Source organism: Malaya genurostris, chromosome 2 (assembly GCF_030247185.1).
Source record: "Malaya genurostris strain Urasoe2022 chromosome 2, Malgen_1.1, whole genome shotgun sequence".
Lineage (NCBI taxonomy): Eukaryota > Metazoa > Arthropoda > Insecta > Diptera > Culicidae > Malaya > Malaya genurostris.
Window position 1 is genome coordinate 102,850,354 of NC_080571.1, and position 26,043 is coordinate 102,876,396.

Sequence of the window (26,043 nt, forward strand, 5' to 3'; positions counted from 1 at the left end):
ATTGTGACAGCGAGTACCCTTTGGTGAACCTATCGACTTAGTCTGACATTGTCACGGAAAGACGATAGACGAAGGAATAGGTAAAAAACAAAATTAATACTACACGTGGAGCGTGACAATGTCGTTAAATCTGGTTTCTGAATTAATCAATGCCTATAATTAAGGATTCAGCGGTATTTGCCATTTTTGTATTGAATTTATTTTCGTAAGCTTGGAGTCTATTTGACATCGATCAAATCTGTGTAACTTGTTTGAATTAATCTTAAATTTCTAGTGAACTTAAAAAACCTAACCTAAACCCAGTGAGGTAATACGATCGGTGATTGGGAAGACTGAAAATTCGCAAGTTTAATTAAGTCTTAATCAACCTAACCTAAACCCAGGAAAGGCAGCTTTTAATACCTATCTAATGGGCTACTTGAAATACAACGTTTCACAACTAGCGTTCATTTACGCACGATTTTTTTTCATTAAAATGTATGATAGAAAATCCATCAAGAGATTAGTAACAAAATTGATTTTTCGTTCCAGAATGTTCACTATCATGTGGTCACGCATTTACAAGGCTTGGTTGCAGCCTGAATTATTCTACAAGCTGACTTCCACCTATCGCGAAGAAATGGAGCGTCTTCGGATGTTCCGAGAAATGGCAGAAAAGGTTAGTCTCTTATTACAACGTGATCCCTATCTAACCTCAACTTGTCAACTAGGTACTATCGATGCGTGAGGATGCCAAGAAACAACTTTCCACTACAACGGTAAACACCGAACGAGATGAGAATAACGCCCGTCGTCCTCAGCTTTTCATCGACAAACTGGAAAACATTGCCAACGAAACGGGCATTTTAGACGAGGAAGGTGTGAAACATAACTTGGACACCTTCATTTTCGCCGGTAATGATGCGATATCATCCGTTGTGTCAACGACTGTACTTATGCTGGCTATACATCCAGACATTCAGGAACGCCTGTACCAAGAGATTATTAATGTTGTTCCCGGCTCATACATTGATTATGAAGATATGTCCAAACTAGGCTATCTGGAAATGGTAATAAAAGAAGCAATGCGGCTCTTCCCTGTAGCGGCCTCCGTTGCCCGCACGGCTGAAAAGTAAATTCAGATCGGCGAGTTTATCATTCCAGCTAGTGCACAAGTTTTGGTGCCGATTATCAAGATACATCGAAACAAGCGTGTATGGGGTGAACGAGCCAATGAGTTCGACACTGAAAACTTTTCTCCAGAGAAATGTGCAATGAGACATCCATACGCGTACTTAAGTTTCAGCGGAGGAATTCGGAACTGCATAGGCGTAAAATATGCATACATAACATTGAAAATCGTGATTACCAAACTCATCAAGAGCTACCGGTTTTCCACCGACCTGAAGCTGACTGATGTTAAGTTGCATCTATCGATCTTGCTGCGTATTGCCAACGGATACATGGTGAGGTTAGAACGACGAGAAACCAAAGAGTCACACACTTAACCCTTTCACGATCATGTCCAGGACGAAATATGTCAGTACAGCTCAATATTGTAGCTATTGTGGGTGTAAAGCAAGAGAATATCACCAGAAAAAACATAGCAGAGTGCATAAGTTTCCTATAATTTCATTTTTCCCTATGATCCTCAGAAATAAATAAACAAAGGGTTGGGTTTATTATATCGTAATTTAATTTATTGCTTTAATTATCAGAATAGTAAAATAATAGTTAGTTATGGTATTCTACGAAACCATTTCGTGTACTTGTTTAGCATAAGTGGACGTTGCACATAACATGTTTATTATGTGTTCTATTTTCTACACGTCGTTTTGCACAAACTTTTTTAGTGCAATAAAGATTGACAGTTCTTTTTTTATTCGTTCAGAAACACTTTTGTCGCATTGGAAATAAGTTTTTTTAACATTCAGTAAAAAAACACATCGATTTAATAATAATTGAAGAATAGGTAACGATTTTTATAGCAGGGAAAAACATTTCTCCATGAGCATTAAGGGGTTCACTGGTCAGCATCGTTTAATCAACACAAAGTGAATAGATACGTGTTGTCGCATCGTCAACGATGCTATTTTTTACGTTAAATAGCAACAAAACTGAGTGCTGTTAGTAATGATAACAGATCACAGGTTAAATGTATTGTGTTTGGGAAGCATTGGTTGGTAAACTACTGGACAATGCGCAATTCAGGCCCCTATGTATTTCGTGGCCTCTTGTCCAGTAACTCCTATCTCTATCTCTTGTCCAGTAACTCCTATCTAACAGAGCTGCGGCACAACAAACGTTCTAGGAACGGGATTTGTGGTGTTGGGCAAGATGCGCCAACGCTTGATTGGGTGGCAGCCAATCAGTGATCGAATGTGCGTATTGAAGATCAAGGGCTGTTTCTTCAATTACAGCATCATCAACGTGCACTGCCCACATGAGACGAGACCCGATGACGAGAAGGAAGCATTCTACGCGCAGCTGGAACGAACCTACGACAGCTGTCCACGGCGGGATGTAAAATTCGTCATCGGCGACATGAATGCTCAGGTAGGCCGGGAGGCAATGTACAGGCCCGTGATCGGGCTGGAAAGCCTGCACGCGGTAACAAACGACAACGGCCAACGATGCGTAAACTTTGCAGCCTCCCGAGGAATGGTAGTTCGAAGCACCTTCTTTCCCCGCAAAGATATCCACAAAGCCACCTGGAGATCACCTGGTAAACATACGGAAAATCAAATCGACCACGTTCTCATCGACGGGCGATTCTTCTCCGACGTCATCAATGTCCGCACCTACCGCAGTGCCAATATTGATTCTGACCACTATCTTGTCGCGGTTTGTATGCGCTCAAAACTATCGACGATGCACAATACTCGTCGCACAGGAACGCCGGGACTCAATCTCGAGCAGCTACGTAGCATTCGTACTGCAGAGGAATACGCGCAACAACTGGAGCTAGTGCTACCAACGGAAGAGCAGCTTGGCGCGGCGACTCTTGAAGACGGCTGGAGGAACATAAGGTCCGCCGTGAGTAGCACTGCTACAACCGTTCTAGGTACGAGGTTATCGAATCGAAGAAATGACTGGTTTGACGGCGAATGTCAGCAGTTGGTCGAAGAGAAGAATGTAGCAAGGGCGAGGATCCTGCAACACCCCACTAGAGCGAACGAGGAACGATACAGACAGGCGCGGAACAGACAGAACACGGTTTTTCGGAAGAAAAAGCGCCACCAGGAAGACCAAGATCGCGAAGCAATGGAACAGCTGTACCGCGCAAATGACACACGGAGGTTCTATGAGAAGGTGAACCGCTCACGTAGATGCTACGCGCCACAGGCCGAAATGTGCAGAGATACCAGTGGTAACCTTCTCACGAACGAACGTGAGGTGATCGACAGGTTGAAGCAGTACTATGACGAGCATCTGGAAATCAATCTGGGTGCACGCTCAGCCGACGACAGATTCCCAGCCCCTGATCTGTCGGAGATAAGTGAGGAGATCGGCAAGTCCCTTCGAATCTCGGAGAGGGCTACGTCAAGGTGATGGACTTTCCTGTATCTTGTTCAATATTGCCCTGGAAAATGTGATTCGAAGAGCGTGGATCGACACGAGTGGCACGATCTTCCGAAAGTCCGTACAACTTTTTGGCTTCGCTGACGATATTGATATTGTGATAAGGATAAGGATGTCGGACGACAGCCCAGTGAAAATGGTTTTTGAATCTAATCCGACAGGTACAAGAAGAAGAAGAGCGCAGCGAGCAAGGTGGATCGATTAAGTGGAGGGTGATCTCAGAAGTGCCTTGAGTGGCTGGCAACGAGCAGCCATGGACCGAGTTATGTGGAAACGTATGCTTGATACAGCACAGGACACCCCAGGCCTGTAGCTGTTAGATAAGGTAAGGTGAGTGGGAAGCATCTAACGTTCTGATGATTATGCCGTTCCAACTTAATAAAAACTTATTATGTTTATTTTCACTTTCGTTTATTGGATATAATGTAATTCCTTTTTACCACCTTACATTATGCCCGAGGCCATTATCTTTCCATCTTATTAGAAGAGATTTATAATAAGCATATGTTTGTCTAATTGCAATAAAAATTGAACATATTTGAACGGGATAGGGGATTTGTCAGAGAAGGAAAGAGATCCGGATATGTTTTGGTAAACAATAGGATCTCAAAAAAATCTGATTTTCGATACTCAGGAGAAAATAACAAGGCATTATAAGTTAGAAAAATATAAAATATCTCTAAGGAACGCTCTCACCAGTATCCCTTATCTCCTATTCGCATTGCCGCTAACAACGCGTGATTAAACACAACCAGGCGCGACAACTTATTAACGCGGAATATTTGAAAATTTGGTGAAGATAATTAATTATATCACACTTATTTTCTGCAATTCCCTTAATTCATCTAATTTAGTACAATTTTTAATCTAATTAACTACAATGTGGAAAGTGCCGCATGATGAGACACAAAGCATTTACACTATCAAAAGCGCCTCGTTCGGTTGATATCGTTGAATTTTGGGGCGGTAAAATCGCCACTTGAGCTTTTCCAGTTTCGCGAATCAACATTATTCAATGAATAGCACTCTCACTACTAAACACACACTTGCCACAACTGCACTATCACTAAAAATAACTGTTTCGGCCAAACTTTAAACCATACGTACCAAACAACACATTGAAATTAGACTTTTTTGGGAGTAGCACTTAGACACCGCATCGTCAGAAATTGTCATCTGTCATTTTGGCAGTATCGTAAAATCTGTATTTCTGGCCGAAAATCTTTAATCTTCATATACAGAATCTGGGTCCCATATTCATCCGAAAAATCTGTAAAATATAAAAAAGGGTATATGTGGCTACCCTGGCGGTGATATTTATCACGACATCAAATTTATGATGGTGCTCACCACATGATTAGGATGAGGCTCATCTGACTCTATGTTGCGTATATTTTTGCTCTGGTTCGGGTACGGGTGCCGATTTTTTCATTTTCAACGGATACTGGTCGGGTTCGGCTTAAAAAATTTGGTCGGGTTTCGGGACTTTTTTCGAGTTCGGTTCGGGTACGGGTAAACATTTTGTCGTGAATACGACCTACTTTACTGTGGGGTGCCTTTTCAAAATTTACCCTCTGAGAGAGTGATAAATTTTTGATCGTGAATATTTCTTGTTGTATCTAACGAATCAACATAATTTTATAATCTAACTACCAATAGAATCGAAATTTTTCAACTTAAACGTGTATAGCAACAGCATTGAAGTATTTCAATAGTACACTATTGAAAACCCTGTCTTATTTGACCCATGTCAACACCAGCCAATTAGAACGCGTTCTGAGGAAGAGAACAAAATATCTGCTGCTGTACAACAAATCGCTCGAGAAAAATGTTCCGAACAGTGTTTAATATCGTAGTGAGTTCCACAATTTGGTCCTTCTGAAAGGCAGGAATGAATCCCGTACTGCATCCTGATAGTTTCTTTCAATGAAATGCAAATCCGAAATGAAATATCGACATTAAAATTCTGTATGCGTCTATTTTTATAGCCGTTAGGACCGCCCATTAGAGAAAAAGCTACAAACGAAATCAGGTAAAAACAAATTTTTCAACAAAAATTTAATCAGTTTAGATTCTATCGCCACTAATGATGTCGGAAATTTCGAATTACTCGATTATTTAATAATCGAGTATAATTTTGAAAAAATCGATTGAAATTTATTCAATTATGTGGGTTATTAATCGGTTACTCGATTATTCATTCGATTATTACTATGGGATTTTTTTTTTAATTATTGGATATAGCTCGATAATCGAATATTAGTTTTAAGCTAATCGATTAAATATTACTCGATTATCTAGGTAATTAATCGATTACTCGATTAATCGATCGATATTACGACATCACTAATCGCCACTGCAAGCAGATGTATTTTGTGTCGTTTGCAAAGCTTGTTTCGCTTCCGACAAGAGCGATTACGTCACAGCTGCCAGCCATTTGCATTGGTGAAAAAACAACGGTGGAAAGCATTACACAAAATCAGCCGTTCTAATGACTCTAAAAGTTTTCTAAAGAACTATTAGGATTTGTTGTTCGCAAATCGAAAGGAAATATCCTCAGTTTAGTGCAAATCTAGAACTGTTTGATTGGATTTTTGCACTTTTCGCTGTGTGAAATTCACAGTAATCTAGATCAAGTGAAGCCTTCTTTGTTTTTTCGAAAAATGTGGAAAAGGGGAATGCTTGAATAATTCATACAATTGATCAACTAATTGATATTCGGAAGTGTTAAGCAACATTTCAGTTGTTTTCGTATTCACGACATCCAGTTATGTCTCTGACATTACCCACCGGCCTTTTTTCAGATTTAAAACACATTTTCTACATATAAAATATCCAACCTCAACGTTTTTTTTTTTGTGACCTAAAACTTTGGGGAGGTTTTACAGCTGAAAATCGCAGATTTTTTTTTCGTGGAAAATCGTAGTTTTGACCACAAAAAAATCAAAAAATAAAAAAAAACATATCAAATAAAAACGTTAAGGTGTATAAAAACATCTACTACATACTACTACTACTATGTTACTTGGATTCTTTGATTTCTGATAATTTTTCGCTGAGATGTAGTGGACATCGCGAATCATGATTTCTAAAACATGTCCTCGAAAATACATTATTATCATTGGCATCATTACCAAAAAGCCATCTTTTAATTTGAAATAACATTAATGTTCGCACCCGCATCTAAATCAATTATATTATATTATATCATATTATATTACATTATATTATACTATATTATATTATATTATATTGTATTATATTATATTATATTATATTATATTATATTATATTATATTATATTATATTATATTATATTATATTATATTATATTATATTATATTATATTATATTATATTATATTATATTATATTATATTATATTATATTATATTATATTATATTATATTATATTATATTATATTATATTATATTATATTATATTATATTATATTATATTATATTATATTATATTATATTATATTATATTATATTATATTATATTATATTATATTATATTATATTATATTATATTATATTATACTATATTATATTATGTTATATTATGTTCAATTATACCGACAACGGGGAGGGGCTGGGAATGAATCAGGGTATCTTACAAATGTATGACTAGATGAAGGAGTGTATTGTCAACCTGATTTACATGAGGGAAGCTGTGTGTTTTCCCCCGAAGGTTTGAAAAGACGCACTCTTCTAACAAACAAACCATCAGACAGGTTTAAACTGGTACAGCGAAACTCTTTATTATACAGTCGGATGTTCTTGCTGGAAGGCACCGGGTCTTCAAAACCCATTTTGGTCGTAATAGGACATCTATCTGATGATCAAATTCGATCTACTGTAAGTCTACCTGCATCCACTAGCAATGCCTTGAACTGATGGTGGCTTCACACATCCATACAGTAGCCACTATTCACAATCAATAGCTTCCGAGAGGTGGCAGTTAAAATCTTTCCTCGCTGCTGCTTGAACACGAAGCCCCACCCGGGAGGTGATAAATACTAGCTGTTGCTGTCGACGGTCCTTCAGTAGCACCTCGGCCTGCAACCACAACTTTACGATTTCATATTTCGAATAGGAGTGTGCCGCAACGGGAGAAACATGTTCGGTGTTTTAATCACATTTATCACAGCAGCGCTGGCTACTTATTATTATCGTTTTCGACGGTCTCGTAGGCGTCTGTACGAGTTGGCAGCTAAACTGCCTGGGCCGTTCGATTTACCTCTAATTGGTAGCATTCATATAGGTTTCGGAAGAGGTGCTACGGAAGTAATGGAATATCTGCTTCCGAAACTTGACACAGTACCAACGCCGATGCGAGCATGGGCCGGACCGTTTCTATTTGTGATTGCCGATAAACCAGAACATCTGGCTGTTGTCTTGAACTCACAGGATTGCATCAAACGATCTTACGTATATGACTTTTTCCGGACCGAGCAGGGACTCTTCAACGCCGAACCCGAACTGTGGAGGAAGCTAAGAAAGCATCTGACTCCATCGTTTGCGATCCCCAGTGTAAAAAGTTTTATTCCGTCCTTTAACCAAAAAGCTGATTTACTAGTGAAAAATCTGGAGTGTTTGGTTGGCCAGGCACCGTTTGACATGTTCTACAAGGTTGGCGAATATGCTCTCGGGACGATTGCTGTCAATAGTTTAGGGTTGGATTTAGACAACGAAACTAGTGACTTTAAGCAACGTTATATGGAGAATGCCGAGAAGTAAGTATCCAAAAAACAAATCTGTACTAATCCACTGATTCTGGATACACTTCGATGTTGCGATTAATATATCATGTATTTTCGGTGGTAAAACACGTCATCCGCTTCAATTATAATATTTTGCTATTGCTTCATAATTTGCATTAACCATTGGAATAATTCATCCAGCAATTAGTGTATATTACCGGTTACACCGTTACGTATATTCCACGGTAATCGATTAAGCAAAAATCTTGCTTGCGTATAGACCAATTAAGCGGTTGATTATACAGCACGGACTCTGGGAGTTTCTAACAGCATGGACTTAGAGTGGTTCAAATTTAAATATTACTCTAAGATACACCGGTGAAAATGAGAATGCTGCCGGTTTTAACTGTACACATCTAAGAATGTAACTTCAAACCCGGGTGAGTAATGACAATCGGAACGAAGTAACTACGATTAAAAAATGTAAATTGAAATATTTTAACATCAAGCAAGTAATATCGAACGGACTGCAGAACAATTCTTATCTTTTATACCTCTATTGACAGCACGAAAGCTTGAAATTAGCGCACGCATATCTGAAGGTTAGATTTGTAACCAAATCTATTCCATCAAGCATTGCCACAACTGAAATGAACGGTATTTTACAGACACAGACAAATAGAATATGTACGTTTGAGGATAAGAAAAACAGTTTATATAAATCAAACCAAAATCTGAATGGCGGATGTATCGAACAAACTCCGAAGCTAAGTTGAAAAATACTTGTCTTCTCTTTCACACGATATCGTCCGAAGTAGAACTCTGAAACGTGCAAATATTAAATCGTACTGATCAAGATACTTGTCTCAAGAGCGTGAACCACAATTGCTATAAAAATGTTAAATATTTAGCAACACATAAACCTACAAACACAGATTTTTTTTATTTTTTCTTCTTCCGGCGTTTCGGTGCTTATTGGACCTTTTTCAAGGAATAGACAATTATGGTGTCCTTGCTAACTTTTCATCCGTTTATCAGACTTCTAACATTTATTCAAACGATTCGAAAAACAGACCCTATCGGTGTCCTTGCACAACTTAATGAAAATATTCGTTTACTAATGGCATCTGTGAGTCGTGCATGTCGTGCGTGTATTTTCATGTATTTTAGAGGTTCATGCACTTCTCTGTTCAAGAGTAGAGGCCGTGTCCATAGTACCAATTTTCTCCCTCCGGACATGACCAACCTAGATACCGTTTTGAATCCGGAGGGGGAAAATATCTTTACCAAGAACAGATCCACTGAGTTCTTGTTTCCATGTTGTAAAAGGCGACAATCACAGGAGTTTCTTTTTTACTTCATTATCAGATTTTTTCAACATTTCACATCTGTTTACTTTCCTCACCTATCAGCCTAGTCCTGTGGTGTTCTTTATTGTATCCGGCAAACGTCTCCATGTAGCTCGATCCATAGCCGCTCTTCGTCAGCCACTCAAGGGCAGGGATGCCAGGTCATTTTTTCAAAAACCTGTGATCAAGCCAAAAACCTGTCTGTGAAAATCTGTACCCGTTTTCCGTACCATAATAGCAGATAAAAATCAGTTTGGTGAGCAAAAAAAAGGTCTCACTACCAACACGCTCTGTACCTTTTTCCTCAACCGCACTGTACTTTTTGGTGCTAAACTGTGCTCGATTTCAAAAATCTGTGAAAATCTGTATCATTTTTTAAATCTGTGCAGAAAACTGAAAATCTGTTAAACACAGATTAATCTGTGAACCTGGCATCCCTGGTCAAGGGCACTCGATCCCCCCTGCTCGCTGTGTTCCTTTTTTTCTTGTGCCTACCGGATCAGATTTATAGCTGCCGGCGTGTGTATGTTTTGGAATCCCGGATAAAATCCATTTGGTTGCCGCCGATATTCCTCGCCGAGTTTTTCGCACCGTCGGCGCTGGAGTCTCGGACGGTCCCTTCGCGGTATAGTGCGAACAGGCTATTAAGAACCACTGGGTTCAGATTCAAGAACCACTGAGCTTCAAAATCACTAGGCTGCCAGCATCCTAATGACTTTGGCAGGCCTTAGAAGGCATCTAATTATAGCTCCGTACAATAGGCGGTCATTCAAGCAGCTGTTGCGATTCGGGGTTCATACGCGGTCTCCACGTTCCGTCTGATCCTCTGTCAACATAGTCCAGGTCTCGTGACCATGGAGAACAACCGGTATAAAGAGCTTTTTATAGATGATGGCGTATTTTATTAGATTTATACGAGGATTATTTGAGCTCAAAGTACGCACAAATACATGTACTCATCAACCACCTCGATATCGTCACCGTCTATCAATATTCGTGGTCTGAGACAAAGTGTTTTTTTTCTTTAGAGTCTCTTCCTCTCATGTATTTTGTTTTCGACGCATTTAAAGCTAGTCCGATATACCTAGCCCTAGCTTTAAGTCCGATGTACCTTTCCATCAGCTTCTCAAGGTTACGTATCGTAACATCAACGTCCCCATCGCAGCCTTATAGCTGTAGTGGCTTTCGGAAGATCGTATCAATCCTCGCTCTTGGAATTATACCCACCAGAGCAATATTAAACAAGAGACAAAAGAGTCTACCACCTTGCCGTAGCCCTTTTCGGGATTCGAAGGGACTCGAGAGCGTCCCAGATACTCGGAAGTAGCACATCACTCTATCCATCGTTGCTTTGACCAATCGCGTCAGTTAATCCGGAAAATCGAATTCGTGCATAATCTGCCATTCATTTTGAAGTCAATGAATAGGTAATATGAATATGCGTGGATACATTGTATTCACGAAACTTTTTTCACTTTATGATATCAAATGATATAATAAATAGAAAAATTTACGTCGTTTATTAATAAATATTTAAACTTTGTATTGGGGTATTTCCTTTCACTGAAAGTATAAATAAAATTATACAGAAGCAAATTTTACAAAAAATCTGAAACTAGAATTTTTTGCAAGATTTTTTATCATTGTCGGAAAATTACTATCGAACTGTCAAAAATAACCATACTTCCGAGCAGGGTTATTTTTGACAACGACTAAATAACTGCTCGACTGTCAAATTTTCACTAGAAGTTAAAATAACTCGCGAGATGGTCCACAGCCTAAATCGGTGTTACGCGCATAACTATAGCGACGATAACTGCATGTCTCTATAAATTACAGCCACATATATGGATGCCCTCAAATACCGTGCGCACCTTATAGTAGAGCAATTCCAGAAATGCCTAGCAGATCATCAGACTCGACCTTCTCCGATTTGAATGAAACTTTGCACATGGCTTCAGTATGGCAAACCATAAGTTTTGAATCGATGGATGGCGTTCAGGAAGAAGTTGTAGGGAATCGATTGAAGGGGAAGGATTGAAGGAAAATGGTAAGGTTTGAACTAGGAGGATGGGGAAAATTGACGACACAAAAAAGCAGAAGTAAATTCTGCGCCCCTAAGGGATGCTGAACAATCTGCTGGGGATCACATTTAGTGGAAGTAGAAGTAAATTCTGTGAAGTAATTCCCGATCAGTCTGCTGTAAAACTTATTTAGGTTTGTTACTATGTGCGTTCTTTCTGATGAACGATGCACAGTTAATAAAATCTCCAGCCCCCGAGAGGATTTAGAGATTTTACAGAAGCGACCACATTCTGCACTCCCGGAAGAATGCAGAACGATTCGCAGTATGTACGAGCAGAAGTAAATTCGGTACCCCATAAAGGATGCCAAACAATCTGCTAAACCCTATTTAAGGTGAATACAGAAAGGATTCATTCACTCCAGAAAGAACGATTAACCCTTCTGACTAAAGCTCCTTATCACATTGGGTGAGAAACGAGAGAATATCCTTTTACTGGCATGTTTGGATGCAGCCCAAGACGAATCTTGTGCTTTATCCAACTAGTTGAAAGTGGTAAAGCTGATTCCGGACCAACATAATCATTCGTTGCACCAGCTCTAGCCAACTCATCAGCCCATTCATTTCCAGTAATACCAGAATGGCCGAGTACCCATAAGAAGTAAACAGCATTTGAAATGCTGACGTCTTCAATTTGAGTTCGACATGCGATCACTAGATTCGACCGTGAATCATTCGAACTGAGTGCTTTTAAGGGTGCCTGACTGTCGGAACAAAAATAAATTCGTTTACCACAGATCCTCTGCTGAAGTGCCGATTGTATTCCACACAGAATCGCGTAGATTTCTGCTTGGAACACAGTACAGTATCTACCAAGTGAATGAGACTGCTCTAGCCTCATTTCACGACCGTAGACACCAGCACCAGCACTACCATTCAAAAGAAAACCGTCCGTATAACAAACTATGTGTTCATCAAGTTATTGTTCCAAATAACCAGTCAACCATTCCTCACGAAGAGGATAGCTCACATTGAATGTTTTGAAACTGCATGTGAGAGTTAGGTCACTAGGAGCGAGTAAATACTCATCCCAGGTAACTATTTGAGACCACAAGCGAGTGTAGCTAGTAGCATAGTCTATAGGGTTACTGTTCCAAAGCCCTGTAACCTTACGACGGTATGCACAAGATAATGCTTCTTGTTTTAGGAACACATGTAGTGGTTTAATGCACAGTAGCGCGGAGATGATTTAGCTTTGACTGAACTGTCGCGACTTCTCCTTTCTGCCACCATACAAGACATCCATATGCTAAAATTGGTCTAATAATAGTTGTGTAGATCCAATGAATGTATCTGGGTTTGAGTTCCCATGATTTTCCTAAAGCTCGTCTGCATTGGCCGAAAGCCATGCAAGCTCTTTTATACCGTTTTCGTTTTTGAACCTAAACGCGGGCTACTCTGACTCCGAGTAAAACGAACACGTGGTACGCGCCCTAAACAACAACTCATGAAAAAAAAAGAAAAAATAAACAATCTCGGCTGGATGCGTGGTGCGACCCGAGAAAATTTTCGGAGCGAAACTACGCGATTGGAGTCCGATCTAGAGCGACCTCAGGTTGCTAAAACAAACATATCAAACGTTGTTTGGGCGACTCTGGGTCAGCTTTCGAGCTGCTCTGATCAATAAACGAAAACGGTATTAATCCTGAAGTCAATGTGAGCAGACCAATTCAGTTTTGAATCAAGAATAACCCCGACGTACATAACTTGATCGACCACAGTGACCTCTGAGCCGAAGAACTATAACGGACGAGCTCCTGTGATTATCCTACGATGAATGAAAAGCACTATTGCTGTTTTCCCGGATTTACAGATAATCCTACCTGACAACACCATTGTTCAACAGATCGCAGGGCTTGCTACATTAAATCAAAGAGAGTGGTAATGCTTATACCGGTCATCAATATATGATAATAATAATGATAAGTCGGAAATCCAAGGTTATTAAGTTTCCTTAACAAACCATCAGCGACTAGATTCCATAAAAGTGGGGATAGTACAGCACCTTGAGGATACCCACAGACACTAAGCTTTGTAATCTCTGCTTGCCGAAGCGATGAACAAAATAGTCGATTGCTAAGCATTGCGTGTATCCAGTAAGGAAAAAAACCCAAGATGTTCCGTTCACGACTGCAATGTTTAACCTCCTGCAGCCATTCAGTCCTCGGCACGGAAATACACCTTGACTTAGGAGTTCCTATTTTTGTGGCTTTTTTCGACATGGAACTGGAAACCAGTGGATCAATTCTTGGTAGAAAATAATTCCGCCGGATACCACACGGCTTACCTGTTTGGTGGACTTATACCACCGGTACAGGTGGACCGCAGCATTATTCTAAGCCAGTTGGGAAACCGCTACCGACACTACACGGCTATCTAGGCTGCTCAGAGATGGAAGTTGACATTGATGGAAAACTTCCATGGATGGTCGAACAGCCGAAAAAATGCATTTTTAACGACAGCAGTCGTAATCGTAGCATGAGGAACAAACGATGAACGGAGTGGAACATTGCTGGTGGCCAAGAGAATATCCTGCGTAGACAAAGTTTCTTTGGATAAAACACTGCTAAAGTAGCTGCGGAATAGTTCACAAACACCAGAAGGAGTTGAAGCATCCAGTTCACCATAAAACATATGAGTTGGTAATCCCTATTCATTCTTCTGATCGTTGACATAGTTCCAAAACCTGTTTTAATCCACCTAGTGGTGTAGTGATGCCTTTCTCATGTACATATAATATTGTGTATATTTGGAAGAAACCAAGAGATTGTTTGTGCATAAAATACAGAATAAAACAGTGCTTTGATTGCGTAAGTCATCCTTAAGAAAACGGAGTGGGTTCACTATTATATGCACTTCCGGCACCGGAACCCGAGAACCGGTATAATCAAAGCCGGTTCGTACGGCCACCAACTAACATGACACACAAATTCTTCTCGTACGCACTCTGAATTACGATTTTAATATTTGTTGCATCCGAAAATATTTTAAGTGACGGTGTACAATATTGAACACACTTTACCCTATAACTTCAGAACCGGAAGTCGGATCCGGATGAAATTCAGAAATTCCGTATGGTACCGGAAGACCTATCATTTGAATCTAAGTTTGTGGAAATCGGTCAAACCATCGCTGAGAAAAGTGAGTGAGATCCATTTTGGTATATATGACCACTATTTCCGGTACTTCCGGAACCGGGAACCAGGATAGCCGAAATTGGTTTGTTTAGTTGCCTACTGATAATGACTATCAATTTGTGGAGTTTTGAGACCAGTTTAGGACATTTTTTACGTTTTTTGTTTCGCCGGTTTAAGTACAATATTGAACACACTTTACCCTATAACTCCGGAACCGGAAGTCGGATCCGGATGAAATTCAGGAACTCCGTATGATACCAGAAGGCCTTTCATTTGAATCTAAGTTTGTGGAAATCGGTCAAACCATCGCTGAGAAAAGTGAGTGAAATCCATTTTGGTATATATGACCACTATTTCCGGTACTTCCGGAACCGGATACCGGGAACCAGGATAGCCGGAATCGGTTTGTTTAGTTGCCTACTGAAAATGACTATCGATTTGTGTAGTTTTGAGACCAGTTTAGGAAATTTTTTACGCTTCTTGTTCCGCCGGTTTAAGTGACGGTGTACAAAATTGAACACACTTTACCCTATAACTCCGGAACCGGAAGTCGGATCCGGATGAAATTCAGGAATTCCGTATGGGACCATGAGACCTTTCATTTGAATCTAAGTTTGTCAAAATCGGTTCAGCCATCTCCGAGAAAACCTAGTGAGATTATTTGACACACACACATACACACACTCACACACACACATACTCACACACACACACACACACACACACACACACACACACACACACACACACACACACACACACACACACACACACACACACACACACACACACACACACACACACACACACATACACACACATACATACACACACACACACACACACACACACACACACACACACACACACACACACACACACACATCGGTCTAAGAAAAGCAGTGTTCAATATCTATCTAATGGGCTACTTGAATTACAACGTTTTACAACGAGCGTTTATTTATGCACGATTATATTTCTTTTTCATTGAAATGCATTATAGAAAATCCATCAAGAGATGAGTAACAAAATTGATTTTCCGTTCCAGGATGTTCACTATCATGTGGTCACGCATGTACAAGGCTTGGTTGCAGCCTGAATTATTCTACAAGCTGACTTCCACCTATCGCGAAGAAATGGAGCGTCTTCGAATGTTCCGAGGACTGACGGAAAAGGTTAGTCTCTTGGTACAACATGATCCCTGTCTAACCTCAACTTGTCAACTAGGTACTATCGATGCGTGAGGAAGCCAAGAAACAACTTTCCACTACAAAGGTAAACGCCGAACGAGATGAGAATAACGCCCGTCGTCCTCAGCTTTTCATCGACAAACTGGAAAACATTTCCAACGAAACGGGCATTTTGGACGAGGAAGGTGTGAAACAGAACTTGGACACCTTTATTTTCGCCTGTAATGATACGACATCATCCGTTGTGTCAACGACTATACTTATGCTGGCTATACATCAAGACATTCAGGAACGCCTGTACCAAGAGATTATAAGTGTTGTTCCCGGCTCATACATTGATTACGAAGATATGTCCAAACTAGACTATCTGGAAATGGTAATAAAAGAAGCAATGAGGCTATTCCCTGTAGCGGCCGCCGTTGCACGCACGGCTGAAAAGGAAATTCAGATTGGCGAGTTTATCATTCCAGCCAACGCACAGATTTTGGTACCGGTTATCAAGATACATCGAAACAAGCGTGTATGGGGTGAACGAGCTAATGAGTTCGACCCTGAAAATTTCTCTCCGGAGAAATGTGCGATGAGACATCCATACGCGTACTTAAGTTTCAGCGGAGGAATTCGGAACTGCATAGGCGTAAAATATGCATACATAACAATGAAAATCGTGCTTATCAAACTCATCAAGAGCTACCGGTTTTCCACCGACCTGAAGCTGACTGATCTTAAGTTGCATCTATCGATCTTGCTGCGTATTGCCAACGGATACATGATGAGGTTAGAACGACGAGAAACCAAAGAGTCACACACTTAACTGGTCAGCATCGTTTAATCAACACTAAGTGGATAGATACGTATGCTATTTTTTACGTTAATTAGCAACAAAACTGACTGCTGTTAGTCATGATAACAGGTCACAGGTTAAATGTAATGTGTGTGGGAAGCATGTAACGTTCTGATGATTATGGCGTTACGCTACAACTGAGCGCACATTTGTTGTAACCATGAACTGGCAGCCAACTCGATTAGGTCCTCGGCAACAATACAAATTAGTTACAAAAACAATCTAGATGTAAGTAATCAATGTTTTAGCAGTAATAGTAATGTAATATTGCTACCAGTGACAGCAGAAATGCTTAAATGCTCCAAAATGGTATGTATGAAGTTACCTGCGGATTTCCAATACCACACAGTAGGCGTTGAAAAAAGTTACCCTGGTGGCACGATTGTCATTTGCATACAATTGGCTTGAAGCCGAAAATTTGAGTTCTTTGGTTCTAGTTCGCTGTCAAATGATGTGTTTAAGCAGTGTTCACACGTTCACATTTTCTTCATGCGGTTGCACCAACATAAGGAAACGATTTCGATGGAATATAATCAAACTATAATAACCACAATTTCTTTTTCTTATTCAAAAAGAGGTCAAATTACTTGTTTTATAGAGAATTAGAGTTATATTTATATTGGGTTTGAATAAATTAACTTTCGACACCAGTGTGGTTTGATTGTATGGTATGAGCATAGCTCAACATATTGTTGACAACAATGCCACCAAAACAAAATGCGTCGGTTTCAGGAACCAGCTTCCAGGGGGGGGTGGAAAAAGTACACCAACTTCACACACATAGCGCTGTCATTGTTTCCGTACGGTAGGAAATCTAGGTATACTTGATTTATGGTTTTAGTCGATGTCACTAAAACGAACCTCATTATAACTTTAACTAAATAAAGTGTAGAATCGTACTACTAATTGACAAATCAGGAAAAACTATTTCTTTAATACAAAAGACTTAAGAAGCTAACAATTACATTTTAAAATAAAGCGACACACGTGATGGTTCTCATGTCCTGCCCTGGGTCAGTTTCAACGACATTATACAGGGTCCGCCATGTAACTTTTTTTTAAAACATGCAATAAAACACAAACGGTTCATCAGATTTCAAAATTAATTTTTTCATGTTAAAGTACAATCCTTCCGGTTAGTTGTGGAATATAATTTGATTCCAGTTTTTAGTCAGTTTTTAGTCGGTCCAGTTTTTAGTACATTTTTGATTGCATGAAACTTTATTTCAGCTATGGCTGCACGAATGTTGTCCTTCAAGGCTTGAATTATCTTAACACTTATCTTTGACAGCCCCCCAAAGATATTAGTCTAACGACGTCAAATCACAGCTCCGAGGCGGCCAAACGACATCCGAATTTCGACTGATAATTCGATCTTCGAAGACTGTGCGCAGAAGATCGATCGTAGCGTTGACTGTGTGGCACGGAGCGCCGTCTTGTTGGAACCAAATGGTGTCCAAGTCTTCCTCTTCAAGTAACGGGAAGAACCAATCGCTAATCATGGCGCGGTAGCGCTCGCCATTGACCGTGGCGGCGGCTCCTGCCTCATTTTCGAAGAAAAATGGCCCAATGATCAGGGCTTGCATATTGAAGCAACGAATATGAACGAAAGGGTTTCACCATCTGTGCTATTCACACACATTCGTATGTCAGGTAGAATTCACAGCGCAACTCAAGCCAGGAGAGCTGCTTCGTTCGTTCATTAGTTCATGAATATGCCCGCTTGCTGAGACCTATGCTTCATGAGGTTAGCATTTGATGAATGGTTCTCATATTGTAGATGCCTATGAGGAAACTAGTTTCATAACTTTTAGTTCCGATGAATATTAATTTAAAGAACATTGCTTTTAGTGTTTCTAGGATATATACACAGTGTAAACTGCCAAGAAACAAATTGATCGTTTTGAAAATGGGCTCAAATGCAAAATTTCTGCTATAAAATGTTTAAAGTCTGTTTGAAATGTGATCAAATTTGGTCTTGGAATGCGAACATTATGTTAAAAATGATTTCTGTAAACCTACTTTTTAAAAATAAACCGTAAACATTGCCTATATGACGTTGCTTCGCGTCTTGTAGCACACCGTGAGGCAAGGTCTTCTTTCTCGTACAATACTAACGAGAGTGAACCCTTCATTTCATTACATTGTCATGGATTGCTTAGTTCATGTGTTAACTGAGAATGAGAGCACAGACAATTTACTTGGCAAGGGGAATTGGTCTGCTCAGTAGCATATACTCTCACGCATCCAGTTTCTCTCTAATATAGGTCTCTCATTCAGCTATGTCAAGCAAAGTGTTCACAGCAGATATTTTTTGTTGCTTCGTTCGTTTGAGGATTGACAATACAAGCCCTGCCAATGATGCCGCCAGACCAAAATCCGCACCAAACCGTCACTCTCTGAGGATGCATCGACATCTTCATGATAACGTGCGAGTTTTCCGTCCCCCAGATGCGACAATTTTGCTTATTAACATATAAACATTTTCATCTATATGCCTCATCCGAGAGGATGATTTTTTTGGCACACATTCCGCAACATTACCATGATTTTCAAAGTAAAGCTGCACTATTTTCACACGTTCCTCAAGCGTTTACACAACCATTTTCGTTCAGCGGAAGGATAAACTAAGTTTCTGTCAAATCAGAAGTGACATTAAGGTTACCAATGTCGAAATAATTGCTAGTTCAAAAAAGAAAAAAGGCGGGTGGGTAATGTCAAAGACATAACTGGATGTCGTGAATACGAAAACAACTGACATGTTCTTAACACTTCCGAATGTCAATTAGTTGATCAATTGTATGAATTATGCAAGCATTCCCCTTTTTCACATTTTTCGCAAAAACAAAGAAAGCTTCACTTGATCTCGATTACTGTGAATTTCACACAGCGAAAAGTGCACAAATCTAACCAAACTGTTCTAGATTTGCACTAAACTGAGGATATTTCCCTTCGATTTGCGAACAACAAATCCTAATAGTTCTTTAGAAAACATTTAGAGCCATTAGAACGGCTGATTTTGTGTGATGCTCTCCACCGTTGTCCTCTTTTCGTTGTTTTTTCACCAATGCAAATGACTGGCAACTGTGACGTAATCGCTCTTGTCGGAAGCGAAACTAGCTTTGCAAACGACCCTAAATACATCTGCTCGCAGTGGCGATAGAATCCAAACTGATCCAATTTTTTGTTGAGAGGTTTGTTTTAACCTGATTTCGTTTATAGCTATTTCAGTAATGGGCGATCCTAACGGCTATAAAAATAGCCGCATATAGAATTTAAATTTCGATTATTTCATTTCGGATTTGCATTTCATTGAAAAAAAAACTATCCGGATGCTGTACGGGATTCATTCCTGCCTTTCAGAAGGACCAAATTGACCAAACACTGTTCGGAACATTTTCCCGAACGATTTGTTGTACAGCAGCAGATATTTAGTTCTCTTCCTCAGAACGCGTTCTGATTGGCTGGTGTTGACATGGGTCAAATGAGACAGGTTTTTCAATAGTGTACCATTAAAATACTTCAATGCTTTTTCATTACATGCTTAAGTTGAAAAATTTCGATTCTATTGGTAGTTAGATTATATAAATCCTTTCACAGATCACTGAGTTATGAGCTTTCAAAATACGACAAAGGCAAACGCGCCTTATGAATTATCCTCTTTGATACTCGTTTATACCAAACATTTCAGAAAAGTTTAATTTTGAACTATTTGAGATTATGTCACACAACTGAATATTTTATCATAGAATTGTGATCCTATTTCCGATGGCATGTAGCAAAAATTATGTTGATTCGGTAGATACAACAAGAGATATTCACGATCAAAAACTTATCACTCTCTCAGAGGGTAAATTTTGAAAAGGCACCCCATAGTAAAGTAAGTCGTATTCACGACAAAAAAAGTTATATGGCGAACCCTGTATTGATTCTGTTCTAGGGGTATGCTTTTCGATTTTGAAAGAAGAGATATTCGTTTAAATGTGTTTCAGATGTGCAAAGAAAAAATAGTTAAAATAATCAAATTTGGGTTTCACACAACAAACTATTTTATTGAAACAGTGACAATAAAACCTGGTTTGATATTGAAAATATTGTTGCTTGAAACTACAAAACAAGGTAATTAATATTTCCCTGAGTATTAGTTCGTTTTAATCAATATTTCTATAAACACAACAAATACTGTACTTGTGCATTGCTGTCAAATTCTTGACAAACAATTTCTCTGTTAATTTAATTAGAAATCCCAGTATAAAATGAACGAACTGTTGATAATATTATTATTTGTAGTACTTTCAATTTATATTTTCTTTAGTTCAAATAAACGAATAAGATAGTAACTTAAACTTATTAGTTATTTCAACTTACGCTTTTCAATGTTAAAATCATAAATTTTTGTTTGTTTTTAATAAAAATAAATGGGTTGATCCAAACTTATTTCCAAGGACATTTTTCAAACTACTTTTATTTTAATTTATATCCATTTTTGCCTTCCTGTGCATGTGTGTGTATGTGTGTTTATGTATGTATGTGTGTATGTGACAAATAATGTCACTAACTTTTCTCGTATATTGCTGAACCGATTTTAACAAAATTAGATTCAAATGAAAGATCTTATGGTTCCATATAAAGTTCCTTAATTTCATTTGGATCCGACTTCCGGTTCCGGAATTACAGAGTGATTTGCACCAAAAATGTAAAAATAATGTGATTCACTTTTCTCGAAGAAGACTGAACCGATTTTCACGAATTAAGCAGGAACAAAAGTGAATATTATTCGGATTCCATCAGATCACTTGAGTCGTCATTTTATTTTTATTTTCTTATTGTTTTGTTTTGGAATTTTTTCCGCATTATTTGTTTATTTGTTAAAATTATTCATCTGACAAATAATAGTTTGAATGAAGGGAAAAAGGTACAAACGGTCAATTTAAAAAAAAGAAACACTTGATAAGTTTTATGCAAACTTATGCGATGGTTCCCCAAATTCGAATAGATGCTCAACTTTGGAAAATTCTCGGATGCATGCTGTTATCGGTTCATGGTGTCTGAATGTAGTACGATGGAACCTGGGTTGAAAAACCAAAGGGTCAAGATCTCAGAGATTACTGGACCGATTTTGATCGACTACTAGTCGCAAATGAAAGGTCTCTCCGTCACACTGAACGTTAATAAATGGTTTTGAGATCGGATGTTTACTTTTTGAGTTATACAAAGTTTTTTGACAATATCTGTCACAATTGACCTTGAAAACAGAATATGTTCTTAGACTTAGATTTCGCACAGTAGTAGCTATCCAACAAGTCATATATTGTTAAAATCCGTCAATTTTCAACGGAGATATCGATATTTTTGTATAAACGACTTTTCGCCCTATTCCAGTAGTAGAAGTTTCACGCGCTTGATGATAAAGCGATGTTTCAGAGCAAAGTGAAACACGATTGTCAATACTGTTTTATGCTATTGTTTCTTAGCATCCAAAAGACTATGCACATCACCCTTTTTCATGACGTTTCGATTTTAGTACGGTTCTTTTTGGCAACATAACAGTTCAACATAAACTGAACTGTTATGTACTGACGAGTCCTAGACGAAACATAAAGTATATAAATCGGTTATGTGTCCTATACACAAAAAAGGTTAACCCCTGAATGACCATCACCTGAATCGGCCAGTATAAGCCGAAAATCGTTTTCGTTCGGCACGACAGTAAAGGCGTTGCGTTTCGGTGTAAATAAAAAAGTGTACTGATGAGTGGAAGACTGAACATAAAGTATATAGGTCAAGCCTTTTTTTTGGCTTATCGCCCAAGCCAAGTCCGGCTCTAATATAAACTTTTTCAAACCAAACTTTTTTTTGTCGTGAATACGACTTACTTTACTATGGGGCGCCTTTTCAAAATTTACCCTCTGAGAGAGTGATAAGTTTTTGATCGTGAATATCTCATGTTATATCTAATGAATCAAAATAATTCTTGCTACACGCCATCGGAAATATGATCACAATTTCATAATAAAATTTTCAGTTCTGTGACATATTCTCAAATAGTTCAAAATTGAACTTTTCTGAAATGTTTGGTATATACGAGTATCAAAGAAGATAATTCATAAGGCGCGTTTGCCTTTCTCGTATTTTGAAAGCTCATAGCTCAGTGATCTGTAGAAGGATTTATATAATGATTTATATAATCTAACTACCAATAGAATCGAAAATTTTTAACTTGAAAGTGTATTGCAACAACATTGAAGTTTTTCAATAGTACACTATTGAAAAACCTGTTTGATTTAACCCATGAAAGCACCAGCCAATCAGAACGCGAGATGTCTGTTTATTTTGTTTATTTTTTATTTTATTTTGTTTATTTTGGGAGCAGGGAAAAGCCCGATGGAGATGAAATTTGGCAATCTCTCTCTCCAGCAGGCATAAAACCTCCTCATCTTTCGTATCAACAGATTACAATGATCCAACAGATACAATAAGGCTTAAAACTAACAATAAAAACTAATAAATAAAATTAAACCTATAACCCTATATCTAGTTGATGACACCAAGCACTACAGGGCAGCTTGCTTCAACTGGCGGAGAAAAAGGGATAGGTAAATGGATGATGAAGGTAGGTGGAGGGGGTGGAAAGTAAGCGTGGTCGAACAACGGGGTTAGAATCGGCATGTAGATCTAATTAGTAATCGAAAAGATGGTGGAAGACGGAGAGAAAGACGGGGTTAGAATTGGCAAATAGATCTAATTAGTGATCGAAAAGATGGTGGAAGACGGAGGAAGACGGAGGAAAGAAGGAAGTGCGACCGGGTTAGTATTTGCAAGCGAATCTGATTAGTTTCCAATAGAAATAAAGAAGACGAAGAAAATGAAAAGGGAAGCGAAACGGTTAGTATCATCGAGCGAATCTGATTAGTTTCCAACGGTGATGGGAGAAATTTTTGTATTTTTGTTCAACCATCATTAGGTTGAACAAAAATACAAACGATTTCAGACAAATCCTGATCCAAAGTTAATCTGACAAGTGGCAATGAAACAATCGTTTGATCATATTTCGGGATAGATGAAAGTCGAAAACATTGGAGCAGCTATTGAATGTCCTGCACATACTGGAAAATGGTTCATTGTAACCATAATTTGTTCGTGCAATGGGTAAGCTCAAGAAACGATGAGAGCGTAGATTACGTCGATGAATGTCCAGATTAATCAATTGCAGAAGTTCGGGACAATCAATACGTGATTGTAATAAATCAGCAACAAAAACGGCTTTATAGACATTCCTACGAACAGATAGTAGATCCAGGTCAATAAGCTTACAACGATCTTTGTAGCTAGGAAGATTAGTGGGATCCCTCCAAGGTAAATTGCGCAGAGCGAATCTAACAAATTTACGCTGGATAGTTTCGATGCGTGCAATGTCGATTTGATAGTGAGGTGCCCAGACAACAGCTGCATATTCTAGCGTCGAACGGATAAGAGCACAATATAATGCCTTAAGACAGTATACATTAGTAAAGCTCTTGGTAATACGAAAGACGAAACCCAAGAGCTTGGAGGCCTTCGAAATCACATAGTCGATGTGACTTTTGAAGTCCAGCTTGGAATCAAGAATGATACCCAAATCTTTCACGGAAGATTCACGTTTCAGTATATTGTGCGAGATGCTATAGTCGTAGGTAATCAGTGAGCGTTTACGAGTAAACGACAAAACGGAACACTTCGAGGCATTCAAAACCATTCTATTATCCTGACACCAGTTTGTGAATAAGTCTAACTGTGACTGCAAATATATAGTGTCTTCTTGACATTTAACTAAATAAAATAGCTTAAAGTCGTCTGCGAAGGATAGTTTGTGGCATTTCAATATGAAGTTGAGATCATTGAGGTAGAGTAAAAATAAGAATGGACCTAAGTGACTGCCTTGAGGGACTCCAGAGTTGACAGCGAAAGGCACTGTAATGAAGTCTCCGATCTTCACAGACATTTCGCGACCAATTAGATACGACTCGAGCCAACTCAGCAACGATCCACTGAAACCAAGTCTATTGAGTTTTGCTACTGCTATTTGGTGGTTTATTTTGTCAAAGGCTGCAGAGAAATCAGTGTAGATTGCATCAACCTGTAGGCGTGCTTGTAGAGAACGAACTATAAAAGAAGTGTAACAGAGTAAGTTTGTTGCAGTTGATCGTTTCGGCATGAATCCGTGCTGAGTTTCTGAAATGTAGTTGTTGCTGTTGTGTTTCAAGAAATCCAGAACTATAGTTTCAAATAATTTAGATACGGCACATAGTGCAGCTATACCACGATAATTGGATACATCGGCTTTATTTCCCTTCTTGAAAACTGGGAAAATAAATGATTTTTTCCAAATATTTGGAAATGTTCCTGATCTAAGAGAAATATTGAACAACATCGACAGTGGAATAAGAAGACTCTTTGAGCATTTTTTAATACTAATGAAGGAATACCATCCGGTCCAGCTTTGGAAGATGATTTCATCTTAATACACGCTTTTTCAATCATAGCAGTTGTTATGAAAGGGTGAGAACTAATTGGAGAGCGGCTAGGAACATTGATGATAGCTTTGGAGATCTGATCACTCGAAAGAATTTCATTGGAGAATACACTGCTGAAATGTCGTTGAAATAAGTAGCAAATCTCAGATATCGCCGATGATTCAACGTCATCAAGAAACATCTGATCGGGTAGTCCTGATTCTTTCCTTTGTTCGTTCACGTGGTTCCAAAATCTTTTAGGGTTGATTTTTAGATTATTTTGTACTCGAAGGAGGTGAGCATCGTATAACATTCTGTTCAGTCGTTTATAGCGGTTGTTAAGGTAGATATAGTGAGATCGCAATTGAAGCGAAGGCCGTTTGGATAATTTTCGTAATGCAGACCGTTTAGCGCATTTACAACGTTTCAAGGTCAGATTTGCCCATGGGGGATGTATCGGTTCACGACGAATTTTTTTTGGTATAAATTGATCGATGGAGTATGAGATTACATGAGACCATAACATAGCAGCAGAGTTGCAATCACCACTAGAAAATAAGTTTTTCCAGTTCAACGACAGCAGAAACTGGTTCATAGCATCGAAATTTCCATTTTTGAAATCGTAGTATGTCGCTTCGGAAATGGTATTGAAAACGACGGGCGTGTCTTCTGGTATAGTGAT

General features: G+C 38.8%; 1 protein-coding gene and 1 pseudogene across 1 annotated transcript; both read left to right on the forward strand.

Annotated features, from left to right (window-relative positions):
- The window catches only part of LOC131428732 (uncharacterized), a 40,854-nt pseudogene extending 39,367 nt beyond the window's left edge, over positions 1 to 1,487 (forward strand).
- A 6,134-nt stretch (positions 1,488 to 7,621) lies between these two features.
- On the forward strand, positions 7,622 to 21,111 carry LOC131430875 (cytochrome P450 4C1-like). The gene is made up of 3 exons (XM_058596117.1): positions 7,622 to 8,299; positions 15,884 to 16,010; positions 16,063 to 21,111. The coding sequence occupies exons 1-3, from the start codon at positions 7,683 to 7,685 to the stop codon at positions 16,837 to 16,839; spliced, it is 1,521 nt and encodes a 506-aa protein (XP_058452100.1). The 5' UTR covers positions 7,622 to 7,682; the 3' UTR covers positions 16,840 to 21,111.
- Positions 21,112 to 26,043: the final 4,932 nt, after the last annotated feature.